The 15,650-nt window shown below is 36.9% G+C and overlaps 1 protein-coding gene across 1 annotated transcript; it reads right to left on the bottom strand.

Annotated features, from left to right (window-relative positions):
* Window positions 1–303: 303 nt before the first annotated feature.
* LOC114194416 (ubiquitin carboxyl-terminal hydrolase 17-like) lies at window positions 304–12,883 on the bottom strand. The gene is made up of 11 exons (XM_028084611.1): window positions 12,242–12,883; window positions 10,110–11,277; window positions 9,941–10,029; window positions 9,653–9,738; window positions 9,400–9,562; window positions 9,184–9,304; window positions 8,839–8,996; window positions 2,630–2,714; window positions 2,343–2,552; window positions 1,284–1,345; window positions 304–1,172 (listed from the first exon to the last, which is right to left on the bottom strand). Exons 1-11 carry the CDS (start codon window positions 12,529–12,531, stop codon window positions 743–745), a joined length of 2,862 nt encoding a protein of 953 aa, XP_027940412.1. The 5' UTR covers window positions 12,532–12,883; the 3' UTR covers window positions 304–742.
* Window positions 12,884–15,650: the final 2,767 nt, after the last annotated feature.

Raw genomic sequence — 15,650 nt, 5'->3', positions numbered from 1 at the left:
TACATACAATCGAGCTTTTAAAACCACGTAAAGAGCTTAGTGAGGAACTCGCAAAAAATTATAGAACGTACTTGATTTACGTTTTCTTTAAATACAAGTTTGAGTATTTAGTGTTGTTCAATCAACCAAAAAGTAATATGTTCTATTATTCATACTAAGCTATTTCTTTTAAACTCTTCAAATAGCATTCATTCTTAATTGCGAATTAGGTTTTTAAGCACATTATAGAGCCTGTTTCGTTCCAATCACATTCAAGATTCAAAATAAAATAGAGACATTAAATGTGTTGATTGCTACTGAACCTGCGCAAAGAAACAGAAAGATATATTATTTGCTACTGAACATCTGAAATGTTTGATTTACAAAAGAAAGAAAAGTATGAGTGTAGAAATAACTAAATGATTTGGGATTTGATGAGAATGAGAGCAGCCTAACCTACAAATATATTATTATTTACGGTTCAGGGCATCCCAACCTTTGTATAACTTGACTTTATACACCACAATTTATATCCTGCTCTCTGTACAGAGTCAGTGAGTCTCCCTAAACTAACGCTAGTCCTACTACTTGAATCTATCTAACTTCCTATTCCTATGCTCTATAATTATGTCAGGATCAAAAAGGGCAAACACCTCCACCATTCCTTTAACTATCTACCAAGCCTGTTCCTGTACAAAACACCTTTGAACCTGGGGGAGGTGCTTCCAACCCAGTTCAATGCACCAAAACTGAATCATGTCGCTCAAATATCACAAGAGGGAAAATATCTAGTGTGGGGAGAAGACGACAATGCAGGGGAAATGTTGGAGTCTGAATTTCTAAACGTGCCGCCTGAGCCGCATCCAAAATCACCAAAAATATAACCAGCAAAGTCATCCGTGCTGGTTGAATCACTCGTGCTATCTGTACTGCAAGAACCTTCATCGGAATTGCTGCTGATAAGGGATGAATTATCACTTGATGAATCTTCTTCCCAAATCCTTCTCTGGCGGAGAAAGTTTGAATACATAGTATCCAAGGAAGGTGAACCATCTGCACAAGTCAAATTAACTCCAGCACCAGAAACAGTAGATAGTCGTCCTTTCACTATGGTAGTTTTTCCATTGAGTTTCCTTTTTAAATCTGAAGATACTATACTGTTCCTGATTGATCTAGGGGCCCTAGGTGAGCACCTACCAGGAGGTTCAGAGAGTCAGGGAAGCATGAAATGATATAAAGAAACCTAAGACAGAAGTGACCAATAAGATATCAACCAAAACAGAAATCCATAATCAGAAGGTTACCTTGCATAAAAAAGCATGTAAGCTCCTTTTGCCAAGACGCTTTCCAATTCAACAGATGTCACCTGCAAGACAAGTACGATTGATGATTAAATGTGTTTTAAGCTACATCTGCAGTGCAAACATCAATAGATCAAAAATAGACTCTGTATCTTAAATCCAATGCAAGTACAAGATTAGCATCCTTGGGCGTAGTGGTCCAAACTCAGTATCTTGTGAATGACTTAACCCATCAAGTCTCTTTACATGAAATCTATGTAATAGGATCTAATATAGCCACGTAACAGGTTTTGCAGATTTCCTCATTAGCAGAATTAACTTCAGTTAACTTTTTGGTAAAACTGCTCATGTACATTTGAATCAATTAACATAAGGTGTAAAACTTCAACCTTCACTTAGCTTAAACTCTCCAAGGACTAAACTGTACCTTTCTAGATTGATGTTTCACCAACAACAGAGTGAGAGCACGGATTTGAAGGACATGTTCATCCATATAATTTGAGTTTTAAATCTGCTAGTATTCATCAATGTCTTTGATCAATTTGTTTTAAGGATATTTTATTTGCAGCTTCATGAATAGAGAAAAATCCCCGGAGTTAATCTTTTCCCAAACAATCAAAGGGAGAAATTTGACTACCATGTTCACACACTGAACCAAGATGTATCTGATGGAAATGGCTTTACATAAATTAATTTGTGGAGCTTTCACTCATTGACTCACTTCAGTCAGTGTCCTGACCTTTTATCATTCATTTATGGGCCTCAGTTCAGGCTGGATCCTTGCATTGTATGATTTGAAGTTCTATTGTATTGTTGACACAAATTTGTTTTCAATATAAATGATAGAATTACTGATAATAAAAGTTTTTTTAAACAGATCATACAGATCCACTAAGACTATGTACTTCAAACTTTATTCAAATATTGCTTATAACAAACTACAGACGGCAATTTCAGCTTATGAGTAACCAATGGGTAAGGGAAAGCATAAATCCTCAATATATATAAGAACCATATAAATATGCTCTCAGAGAAATTCAAATAAATAAAAACTTGACATACCACGCTATCATCAACCTTGAACCACCTGCTTTGAAAATTCTTCACATAGCATACATAGTGACCCGAAAAAGCAGCATTCATGTTATCCAGGTGAACAACTACCCCATATAACCTGTATATAGCCAAATCACTCGTCCCACTCATAAAAGGTGCCAAGTCAAGTATTTCAGGAAACTGGATAGGTTTATTGAGCTTCCCAAATTTTCCTGACTGCAACACAGCAAATATTTAATCTTCATACAAGATAGGTGGCAAAACCTTCACCTTAAATTTATCACAAAAAATACCTTAAATCTCTTTAATGCAATTGTAAGAACATTAGGTGCCTCCAAAACTGTCATTCTCTTCTTGGCCTTCTCATAAGACTTACACCTGTTTGACATAGAAAAGTAAGGAAACTATTTTAATTAGACAGAAAAAGAAATAAAATTCAAACAATAATGTACCACAAACAGTGTGACAAAGATAACCACACTTAACACATGAAGTTTTAAAAACAAGAGAACAAACATTAACGAAATTTTTGGCCAACAGAACAATGGAGGAAAAAGAAGATAAACAAGAAAACAATTCTCTTTTGGGCAATGAATCTTGATAAACAATTCTCTTTTGGGCTGTATTACCCAACTCCTTTGTTAAATCAGACTCAGAATAAGAATAAATAGAGAAAATATAATCCTTAAATAATAATTAATTTTTATATAGAAAATATAATTAAAAAAGATAAGAATAAATATATGCTAGTTTAAATAATATTAAGATTTTTTTATAAAAAAAATGAAATTAAAAAAATAATTAATTTTACGTGAAAATACAATAACACTTATATATTAACTTAAATAATAGTTAATTTTTTCTTAGAATATAATATTATTTTTTTATAATAAAAAATAAAATAAAAGTTGATAAGATTAAAGTTGTCAGTGTAAGAAGAAAAAAAATGAAAAAAGCATTTTACATCTTAAAATATTACTTTATATTTATTGTTGAGCTCACTGTTCATCTTTTTCAACCAATTCATCTTTCTCCTATGTTCATCTTTGTTGAGATGTAATATTTTATTTATCATGTATGGGATCCTTTCTTTAGGGTTAGGGTTAGGACTGGGCCTTGACTCTTTGTATTCTGCTTACTATCTTCTTATATAAACAGTAGTAAAACAGTAACAGTGTAGTTTTTCACTGTTTCATTTATCTGAAATCTCTTCAAGATGGTATCAAGAGCCAGAACATGAGTCTGGTTCATCTTCACTGTTTGTCACAGTGACTATCATCGTCCGCCGTCTTCCGCCACTGTCCGCCGCCGTCCGCCGCGCCGTCCGCCGTCGCCGCCGGCGTGTTTACTCCGGCGAAGTCAGGGTTAGGTGCGCCTCGAGGAGCGCAACCCATCCCCGCAAGTCACGTCCCCAGAAACCTCCGCACGCGCCGCCACGCTCCGCTTCTCTCCGGCGACCTTCAAGCGCGTGTACACCATGCGCCGCCTTCCCGGCGCCGGAAACGCGCCGCGCCACCGTCGTTCGTCTCGCCGGAGCCTCCTGGTCTTATATCTGCTCTTGGTTCTCTGTTTCGGTGACCATATCTTGAACCTAGGGTTTCTTCTCAAAAGTTAAGTTTTTTTTTAATGGCTTCTACGGGTGGAATGTCTCCCTCTCTATCAGCTACTCCTATTATTACCTCTGCGAAACTGAACTGGAAAAATTACTCCTCTTGGTCAGCTTCGGTGGAGTTGTGGTTTCTTGGTCAAGGTTATCATGATCATCTTGAAAAAGAGGTCTCTAATATTTCAGAGGAAGAGAAACCTAAGTGGCAGAAATTGGATTTTCAGTTGTGTGCTGTTTTATGGCAATCAGTTGAGCAAGGGGTCTTAGACATTTTGAGACCTTACAAGACATGCTTCTCTTTTTGGAAAAGGGCACAAGATATTTTTGCTAACGACATTCAACGCCTCTTTGATGCAACTCAAAGAGTAGCCTCACTCAAACAAATCAATCATGATATGGTTTCTCATATCGGAAAGGCTAGGGCTGCAGTAGAAGAATTGAAGAGTTTTTTTGTGGCTGATTCATTAGAAGATATCAACAAAAAACTTGATAAGTTTTACATGGTCTTAATTTTGAGGAGCCTACACTCGACTTTTGATCATGTGCGTGATCAAGTTTTAGCCGGTGATCAAATCCCTTCGATGGACAACTTAGTTACTAGACTTCTTCGTGTACCTACATTGGTCAAAGATGAAAGTTCAACTGATGTTTTTGAAACATCAGCAATGGTAGCACCACGAGGAAGAGGAGGAGGTCGGAGCAACCGTGGAGGACGTGGTGGTCGAAGTGGGTGTCCTCAATGCTCATATTGTAATAGAATGGGCCATACCCAAGACAAGTGTTATTCCTTACATGGTTTTCCCGATAAAGCTGCTCATGTGTCCAAGTCTGATCATTCAGAATCTAGAATTTCTGATGAAGAGTACCAAGAATTCTTGAGGTACAAATCTGAGAAATCCAACAATCCTGACCCATCCTCTTCAATGTCAACTGCATGCATCTCTCAATCTGTGGAAGGTCTTAGTCCATGGATTCTTGACTCAGGTGCCTCAGATCATGTCTCTGGTAACATTTCCTCATTTTCCTCCATTTCCTCTCCCAAAAGTCCTCATTTTATTACTGTTGCAAGTGGATCCAAAGTGGCATCTCAAGGAATTGGCAAAGTTTCTTTATCACCTTCACTAAATTTAAACTCTGTTTTGTACATTCCTCATTGTCCTTATAATTTAATCTCTTTGAGTCAATTGACTCGTTCCTTAAATTGTTCTGTAACCTTTACTGCTAATTCCTTTGCTATACAGGAACATGGTACGGGTCGTCTGATTGGAGAAGGACATGAGTCACGAGGACTTTATTTCCTAAAACCAAGCTCCTCAGTATCTTGTTTTGCAACTTCATCCCCAAAACTTTTGCATGATCGTTTAGGTCACCCAAATTTGTCTAAGTTGAAGATGATGGTTCCGAGTCTCAAACACATTCAAGCCTTAGATTGTGAATCGTGTCAGTTAGGAAAGCATGTTAGATCTTCCTTCCCTAAAAAGTCTGAGACACGATGTAATTTTGCTTTTTCTACTGTTCATTCTGATGTTTGGGGACCAAGTCGTGTCACTTCTTTTGGTTTTAACTATTTTGTAACGTTCATTGATGAATTCTCTCGATGTACTTGGGTTTATCTAATGAAAGAAAGATCGGAACTTTTATCCATATTTGTGTCCTTCTTTAATGAAATTAAGAACCAATTTGGGAAGACAATTAAAATTCTCAGAAGTGATAATGCTAAGGAATATTTTTCTGCTGCGTTTTCCTCATTTTTATCTTCCCAAGGAATTTTACATCAGTCAACATGTCCTCATACTCCACAACAAAATGGCATAGCCGAAAGAAAGAATAGACACCTTATCGAAACTGCACGCTCTCTCATGTTGAATACCAATGTTCCTATTCATCATTGGGGAGATGCAGTCCTCACTGCTTGTTTTCTAATCAATAGGATGCCTTCTTCTTCTATTGAAAATAAAATTCCTCACTCGATAATTTTTCCAAATGATCCTTTGTATCGTGTTTCTCCACGTGTGTTTGGATGTACTTGTTTTGTTCATAATGTCTCTCCAGGTCTTGATAAACTTTCTGCAAAGGCTATTAAGTGTGTCTTTTTGGGATATTCTCGCCTTCAGAAAGGGTATAAATGTTATTCTCCCTCAACCAAAAGGTATTATATGTCTGCTGATGTTACATTCTTTGAGGACACACCTTTTTTCTTGTCCTCCATGGAGGAGAGTTCATCTATTCAACAAGTCCTTCCTTTACCATCCTGTGATCCCTTGGTTCTTCCTGAAACTCAACCTCAAAATGCCAATGACATTGTTCAACCACCTCTTCTCACATATCAGCGTCGCACTCCAGTGACTCCTTCCTTGCCTGAAGACCCCTGTGACTCAAATCCTTCTCCACCAGATTCTCGAATCATGGATCCTTCATCCTCTTCATCTTCTCTTGACTCCGATCACACTTGGCCTATTGCCCTTCGGAAAGGTACTCGCTCTACTCGTAATCCACATCCTATTTATAACTTTTTGAGTTATCATCGTTTGTCTCCTCCATATTTCTCTTTTGTTTCCTCCTTGTCTACCATTAAGGTTCCTAAGAATGTTGATGAGGCACTTGGTCATCCTGGATGGAGACAAGCCATGATTGATGAAATGCAAGCACTTGAACACAGTGGGACTTGGGAACTTGTCTCTCTTCCTCCTGGTAAGAAGTCTGTGGGCTGTAGATGGGTCTATGCTATTAAGGTTGGTCCGACTGGCGCTGTAGACCGACTCAAAGCCCGTCTCGTCGCTAAGGGGTATACTCAGGTTTACGGTCTTGACTATTGTGATACTTTTTCTCCTGTGGCTAAAATAAGTTCTGTTCGTCTTTTCCTTGCTATGGCTGCCATTCGCCAATGGCCTCTGTATCAGTTGGACATTAAAAATGCCTTTCTTCATGGTGATCTGGAAGAGGAGATATACATGGAGCAACCTCCTGGGTTTGTTGCTCAGGGGGAGTCTGGGTTAGTTTGTAAGTTGCATCGTTCTCTCTATGGCTTGAAGCAATCTCCTCGAGCTTGGTTTGGTAAATTTAGTCGTGTTGTGCAGAATTTTGGATTGAAACGTTGTGAAGCGGATCATTCAGTATTTTATGGTTATACTTCTCCTGACAAATGTGTTTATCTTATGGTTTATGTTGATGATATTGTTATCACAGGAAATGATATCACTAGAATTGCTCAATTGAAGAACCATTTGTTTAGCCACTTTCAGACCAAAGATTTGGGTCGTCTTAAATATTTTCTTGGTATTGAAGTGGCGCAATCAAAAGAAGGTGTCATCATTGCACAGAGAAAATATGCTCTTGATATTTTGGAAGAAACAGGTCTGACAAATTGCAAGCCCATTGATAGCCCTATGGACTCAAATCAAAAATTAACAAGAGATCAAGGTGAACTTTTCTCAGATCCAGAGAGATATAGAAGGTTGGTTGGAAAACTCATCTACCTTACTATAACAAGACCTGATCTTTCTTATCCAGTGGGAGTTGTTAGTCAATTTATGCAAAATCCCCACATTGATCATTGGAATGCTGTGATTCGCATTCTCAGATATGTAAAAGGTAACCCAGGACAAGGATTGTTGTATGAGAACAAGGGAAGTACTCAAGTTGAAGCGTATTGTGATGCAGATTGGGCTGGTTGTCCAATTGATAGAAGATCTACCACAGGGTATTGTGTATTCCTTGGAGGGAACCTTGTATCTTGGAAAAGTAAGAAACAAAGTGTTGTTGCTCGATCTAGTGCAGAGGCGGAATATCGATCTATGGCTCTAGCTACATGTGAACTAGTATGGATTAAACAACTCCTTCAAGAGTTGAAATTTTGTGAAAATGAGCAGATGAAGTTATATTGTGACAACCAAGCAGCCCTTCACATTGCCTCCAATCCGGTGTTTCATGAGAGAACAAAGCATATAGAAATTGATTGTCATTTTGTTAGAGAGAAATTACTATCCAAGGATCTTGTTACAGAGTTTGTCGGCTCTAATGAACAACTTGCAGACATTCTGACTAAATCTTTAAGAGGGCCTAGAATTCAATTTATATGTTCCAAGCTTGGAGCATATGATCTATATGCTCCAGCTTGAGGGGGAGTGTTGAGATGTAATATTTTATTTATCATGTATGGGATCCTTTCTTTAGGGTTAGGGTTAGGACTGGGCCTTGACTCTTTGTATTCTGCTTACTATCTTCTTATATAAACAGTAGTAAAACAGTAACAGTGTAGTTTTTCACTGTTTCATTTATCTGAAATCTCTTCAAGAATCTTCTAGTTTCATCTTCTGGGTTCATCTCCTCCCTTCTCACTGATAATGTTCATCCTCTCTCCTATTCTCTTTACTATTCAAAGGATGATTCATAATGGGAATCGTGATTCATGCAATTTTGGGACCGAATCACACGATTCAATCATGATACAGGAGCAAAAGAAATTGTTTCTGCGATTCATATCGCACAAGAGATGAATCACAATGAATCGCACGATTTGTATCGTGCATAGTTTGATACTACTTACTACAATGGTTACAACACATTTCTACAATAATGCCAAGCTATTATCAGTAAAAATAAAAACTTCAAGTTCCACTACCTCTACTTTTCTTGAATGGAAAATATTAAGCTAAAAGAGAGGAAAATATCACCTAACTTCAAAAACTAATATACTCTTTGAGCCAGTTGAGTTATATAATACTGAAAGCAACATCAAGAATCCCACTACCTGTATTTTTCTTGAATGAAAATAATAAGCTAAAAGAGGCAAATATCACCTAACTTCAATACGGTATGCACCAACATATTCTTTGGGCCTGTTGAGTTATATAATATTGAAAGCAACAGCAGAAAACAATAATATTTGAAACCAACCTGACACAGTTGTACTTGTTTTCCCCATCCAGAGTCTCAGCAGTTGTAAACTGTCGAAGGGCATCCTCCAGGGTTGCTATCTCCCCATCTATCTCAACAGTCAGATCCATCATCCTTTCTTGACGCTCAGATTTCCCTCCACACTTCATGCATTTTATCTGCCAATATATTACCAGCTTCACATCATTGCGCATCATACTTCCATCAGCAAATGATGGCAAGAATAATTGCTCTAAGTATTTAAAAAACAATCCAACACTGTATTGTACCCATAATTGGGGAAGTTATTAAACAGCTACAGATAATTGCAATTTTTTCAGATAAAAGAAAAATATATAAGTTTACCTTTGATTGAAGATAACCTCCAAAAGTTAGGCCCATTAAATTGGTTTCCTCTCTTAATGAGTCTGATGTTTTATCCCCAGAATCCATAAGGCAAACAGATTGCATTGTCTCAACAGCAAGCCTGTTAAATATTACACGACTTGTTAAATAGAAGTGAAATATGTGACAAGAATTATAAAATATCAAACTACACTGATTCAATGATGTAAATAACACCTTAGAAACTCATGTGCATCTTCTTCTCTACCATTACCAAGTTGACTCCCAATATTCTGTAGTTGAGAGAGTAAGCCCACAGGTGAAATGGGAGATTTTGTGTCTTTCGACTTCAAAATCAAACTTTCAAACTCACAGGTGAAACACCACTTTTTATTTGCACCTGGAATTAAATCAAATATTAACCCGGGAACATTAACACAGTATTCGAGTGCATGATGATTCCAATATGAAACTATGATTGCATACATACATGATTTAGAATGAAGTCCTTGAAGTAAATAAGCAGTCAGGGGTGGTGTAAAAGCCAAGCACTGGAGTACAGCATTAGCATAACAGCTGAAAATGACAGTACAATCAAGAACAAAAAGTGAAAACACTTCTATAAGTGGTAAGTGGTTGATTCTATAAGAAAACACAAGAAACTAACAATGTAGATCAATCAATTACTAACATGGAAAGGAACAACATAATGCAGTAACACTATTAAACTATTTAATAAAAATATCATAAATAGTGAACACAAATAATTTCAAATTACCTGTTTCCACAGTTTATAAGACCAAATGGTTGCAACTGCACTCTGTTCAAGTTAAAAAGCTTGACAAACAAATCATATGGAAAATGACCCTGCAACAAATTAGTGGACAATGTCAGATACTGGCTCCTATTGGCACAGAAGAACAGAAAAAGACTTCTTCAGTAGTAACCTTGTCACTATATTTTCCGGTGATATTACTCCCAACAGCTAATGGGAAAGGTTTAGATGATTTTGATCCTCTAAACTGGTCAGAAACTTTCTGGACAGATGTTTCCAGGTCATTCTTAGACTTTGGCGAGCTACAAACCCTAGATGAAGTTACAGTGCCAGACTGGATACCCTTATTCCCACATTGTGTACTATAACGTGAATGTTCTTCCTTTTTAGAAACTAACTTCGTATCAGCAATTGCACATGGCAGACCTCTACTTTCAGCTAACTCCAAGGTGCTAGTAGGGTTGATAACATGATTTGATACCCTAGAACCAACTGTTTGCAAATTATGGATGCTCACAGCATCAGCACAACCTGAAGAATCAACTACATTTTTCTCTGAAGATGATGATCCTGGCATATTGTTCTCAACTGATTTTGGAAAAGAATCACCCTGGGATGGAAGATGGTCACTATTTGAGTCATCTTTTAACCTTGTTGAATCAAGTGTTTCATTCCAGAATCCAGAAGACACTGTGGAAGGCTCAATTGTTGACCCTTTCCGCATATGCAAACCAGAACTGCCATCTGATGAAGTGAGCTTACTCTCTTCTTTGCCCAAACCAGGTGTAGTTTGATATAATTTATGCATTGCTGGATAATCATCTACCGAATCGACCAAACTAACAAACTTAGGTGATAATGGAACGGATTCATCAATGTCGTTATGACTTGAAGTGGTATCAGAAGTGTCATGGGTGTGATCCACAAAAATATGTCCCTCAGATCTCTCGTGCTCATTTGAGATGACACTCTCACAGACAGAAGAATCATCAGAAGATTCACTGGCACCAGTGGAAGCTGAAAATCCAGAAAATGAATTACTGGATAATTCTGAATTAGAGCCTGTAACATTTCCCTCTTGAAGAGACTCATCTCTTGCACTATCATCCTTTGCTCTTGAAATATTAGAACTGCTCTTTTCAGACAAGTGATCCTCAGATGCCGTTGCATACTCTGTGCTTTCAGTCTGAGAACTATGTTCATGGATTCTGCGATAGTCAGGATCTGCCACATTCTTTCTAAGATCACTAACTAAGTCATCAGTCTGGCAAGTTGCGATGGCTGGATGGCATTCTTCTTTGTGACCTTGACGCCAATGAACTATTTGGCACTTTCCAGAACTAAAACACATGAAAACAAAAGTCAGCAATATTAACAAAATAATTTTCTTAAAAAGTTAAGACAGAAACATGCAGAGGAGAAACAATGAATCAGAAAACTTTGTAACGTTGATTGGACTGTCATGTAAGTTAAATCACTACACAAACTGTACAAGAACACAAAATCCAAGAACCTAAAGAAGGTCTTTAAAACGTGAATGCATAACTTCCGGCTATAAAATTTCATTCCCTAAACTTGAGAAAAACACTTAATATACCACATGTTTGGTTCAGATTTACTAAAGACTTGCAATTTTCCTTTTAATTCTAAAAGCTACAAAGAGTAGCTTCTCCTTTATATGAGGATGAGACGGGCAATATGTATATTTCATATTGGACACCAAACACACACAACGTAGAATTTATTTCACACGGAAAGAATGTTCAAGTTCTGTTTTATGTTCATACCCAAACTTACACGATTCTTTATTTTCACAGACAACAAACCTTCACTTTGTAGAAAGCCACAAACAACTGATCTCGTGATCGTTTAACATGTTCAAGGACCAAGCAACAGAATTTGCATGTTTTTCCTTTACGGTTTACAAGCAAACTAGCCTATCATAGGCCACGCGCCCAACACGGAACCCCGTGCAGTTAACGAATTACAGCAAAAAATTAAAAAATAAAAAACTAAAAAATAAGTATCCATATTCAACACAAAGCACAGCAGTAACAAAAGTATTTAAAAGCAAAAAGAGACACGACTTCTGTTTTTTTCTTCTATTTCCAATTTGCAGAATATGAGCACCTAAATTGAGTCTATCCCCTCATAATCCTAACGGCTACTTAGCTACATATACACCCACAGAAAGAGAAAAGTTAAACAACACAGTGTAGAAAAAATGGATAGCAAAGAGAAAGATAAAAAAATAAATAAATAAGTATAATCAACCATATAGAAGAAATTAAATCGAGAGCGCACCAGTAGTGAACCGCTTTGCACCTCGCGCAACGTGTAGTGGTGGGAGAGAAACACACGGCGCATACTTTGTTCTTCGGGACCGAAACGGCGCCGTAGCGGTAATACGAAGCCTCGGTCTCGGCCCTAACAGTCTCCTCCTCGGCGAGAACAAGGAGCCGCTTGATCTCCTCCGCCCTGGCCTCCGCGCGCCGCCACCTGCGACGGAGCACGAAGCTGATCGCCGGCAAGACGAGGCAGACCACCGCGACGAGGACCAGGCTCCGAAACCCTAGATCGATGGTGACACGCATTTATCCAGCGAATGCGAGGGAACGCGCGCGGAGGCGCATGGACGGTGTGATAGCGAGCGATCGCGGTAGGGGTCTCTCTCTGGCTGGGCGGTGACGGCGACGCGGGTGAGGTTAGCGGGGAAAAACGAGTATGGTAGTGGGAGAGAAGGCATATGTAGCTGGAAGAAGCAGAGTGAAGGTCGGTGACGTGTCACGCGTGAGTGTGTGAAATTGGAATTTTAACGGAAGAGGAAGAAGATGATGAAAGTGCGTTGCAAAGTTCGATTTGGGCAAGGGAGAAGAAACAAAGAGAGATTGTTCCGTTTCTGCTGCAGAAGATGAATGATGAAAATGGAATTTTACCTTATTTGGGAATTTAGGAGGAGGAGAGATAAACGAGGGTGGTAAATAAAATAATATATAATTAATAATTAATTGTTTCCGTTGAGATAGGTTGTTACGGAATTTAAGAAATTGATGGTCGAGGGAAAGGAATTTAGCAACACTGAATTGACTGAATTCTATATTCTCTCGTCAAAATATTATTCTTAATAAATTTAGAGTTTGATGTAAAAAGAAATTCTTTAATTTATCTTAATTGTAAGTTTTTTAACCATTTTTACAGTCCACGTTTCCATAAATTTATCCGTAAACAGAAAATTAATAATGAAATATTAAATTCATGAATCAGTAGACTAAAACTAATTGAGCAATTTAATCAATGAAAATCTCGTTTTAGTTTGAAATTTCATTTGGCTTTGTTTAACATACTATAAATGGGTTTTATTTGGTTAAAACTATCTTCTTTGTAAAGTTTTAAATCTTTTTATTTTTTCCTTAAATATGGAACAATTCAAATTTTATTGACAAGAATACTTGAAATTTTGAAAAACATTTGAATAATTTGTAGAGTTATTCATCTAAAATTAGTATAGTAAGATCATAAATTGAGAATCTTACATTAAAAATCATCATTCTTTCTTTTATTCTTAATTTAATTTGGAGTATATTTTCAAGCAATATTGTCTCATAATTTGTTTGCTTTTTGAATTGTGTTATTCTTGATTAGGGTGGTCAGAGAGAGTTTTCTTGTGATAAGGTTTCACAAATGATGTTATATTATATACGTTATAAGATTTAAGATTTTAGGTTGTATTGTGTGCTTTCTTGTTTTTCTTAAGGGCTTGTGAAACTTGAAAATTTTTGTGGATTAACATAATTAGGATAATTAAACAACCGATTTAGCTCATTTTGTGAAGGTAAATTAATATAATTCTTTATATTTTTCTTGTCCTTATCTGATACTACTATTAATTGCATCGATTTTACATTGTATGGTAGCATGGTTAATTATAGTTATAATATTAAGCAGAAGAACATTTTAAATTTTAAAGAAAAAAAATATATCATATAATAAAACACTGAAGGGAGTTATTACATTTAAAAAAATAGGTGTAAGAAATTTATATGATTAAAAAATACGATATATATATATATATATATATATATATATATATATATATATATATATATATATCTTATAATATAACGTACTTTTAGGTATGACTTAGTATATTTTCTTTCTTCCCAGTTACAACATCGTCATTCTTACAGCAAATGTAGCAATGTCAAAAAACACAGACAAATATAAAATTATTTTTCAATTCTTCTAAAATATAGATATTCCAGATTTCCAAATATATGTTAGATAAAGCATAACTACATTTCTATATTTAAAAAAATGAAGAATATGACACAAAAATAATATAATATCATTTCAGACCATGATATTTTATATTAAAATCAGACCGTAATTGCAATTTTTGACGATATTTTAATAACTCTACCGTATGCATATAATATATTTACGAGCAGTATATTATATGAAAAGTAAAAAATTATCATGTAATAATTTCGTATATGAAAAGTATAAAATTTCAGCATCAATTATTAAAAATAAACATCAATGTAAGCTACCTAACAATAGCAAGAAAATCAAAATAGTTGGTCTGGTATGAAATTGGTGAGTAGGTGTGGTATGGAATACGTTTTCTATTGTAGAATTTGGAGTGCCTTCACTCTTCAAAAGTCCTAATCACGTGGAGAAAACCATTTATAGACAATAACAATCACTATCACACGAGGTTTTGACTTTCTCATTAATATTTTTTTTAAATATTTTCCTTAAAGAGACTGAATGAATTACTTTTCATATAATTTTTTTTAGGCCGCACAAATTAGAATATATCATTTTAAATCTTATTTAAGAAAATCTGCAACGTCCCATTTAATTTAATACATAAAATTAAAGGAAACGTCACACAGAGATAATCAACTATGCAGTCCTGGGGTTCATAACATCACCCCTACAAAACCAGGCACACCACGATGCCAACAAAAGCGGGATAACAATTTAACTAAGAGTTTACAATCCAAAGACAACGAGTACAGGGGCCATAGCCCTAAAGGAAGCATGAAAGAAAGAAGCATGAGATCTAGCCCAGATGGCTAGGCTGCTGGATCGCCGTTCCCTTGCTGACCACGAAAACCTCGCCCATCTGCTCCCATCAACCAAGTCGATGATCATCGCAAGAAAGAACAGCCACATACAATCACAACCATGCAACAAAACGGGTAAGCTAAAGCCAAATAACATATTCAACATGCAATCAAATATATTTTCACCATCTCATCCACATAGCAACCAAACATATTATGACTCTTCATTCAATACACTACGACTCGACTCGACTCATCCGGATACGTATAACTTGGTCGGATTCAGCGGATGCTTGCACTTGTGGTGGATACCCCTGCTCGACCCTGAGCTGCTCGATCCTGAGCTATGTGTTACCAGTGTTACGATGAATCAAAATCTCTCCCACCACAAGGTTAGCCCTTAATGAGTTTCAGGCCTCCTGCTACTCCCACCACAAGAGTCAGTCCGCTCTAAGTGAGACTAACTGGCTCCTCGGAGCGTCAGGATGCAACCTTACCTTGAATCCTTACCTAGTTATACAGATGGGGCACCACCATGAACACCCACTAGCAGGGGCCATGGGATTACGTCCCGACCACTGAAGCGCGACCCCGGAGGTCTCACCTAGAGACCCCAAGGAATTTACACGCTGACACGGACC

Source organism: Vigna unguiculata, chromosome 8 (genome assembly GCF_004118075.2).
Source record: "Vigna unguiculata cultivar IT97K-499-35 chromosome 8, ASM411807v1, whole genome shotgun sequence".
Classification (NCBI taxonomy): domain Eukaryota; kingdom Viridiplantae; phylum Streptophyta; class Magnoliopsida; order Fabales; family Fabaceae; genus Vigna; species Vigna unguiculata.
This window is presented reverse-complemented; position numbering and strand designations above follow the sequence as displayed.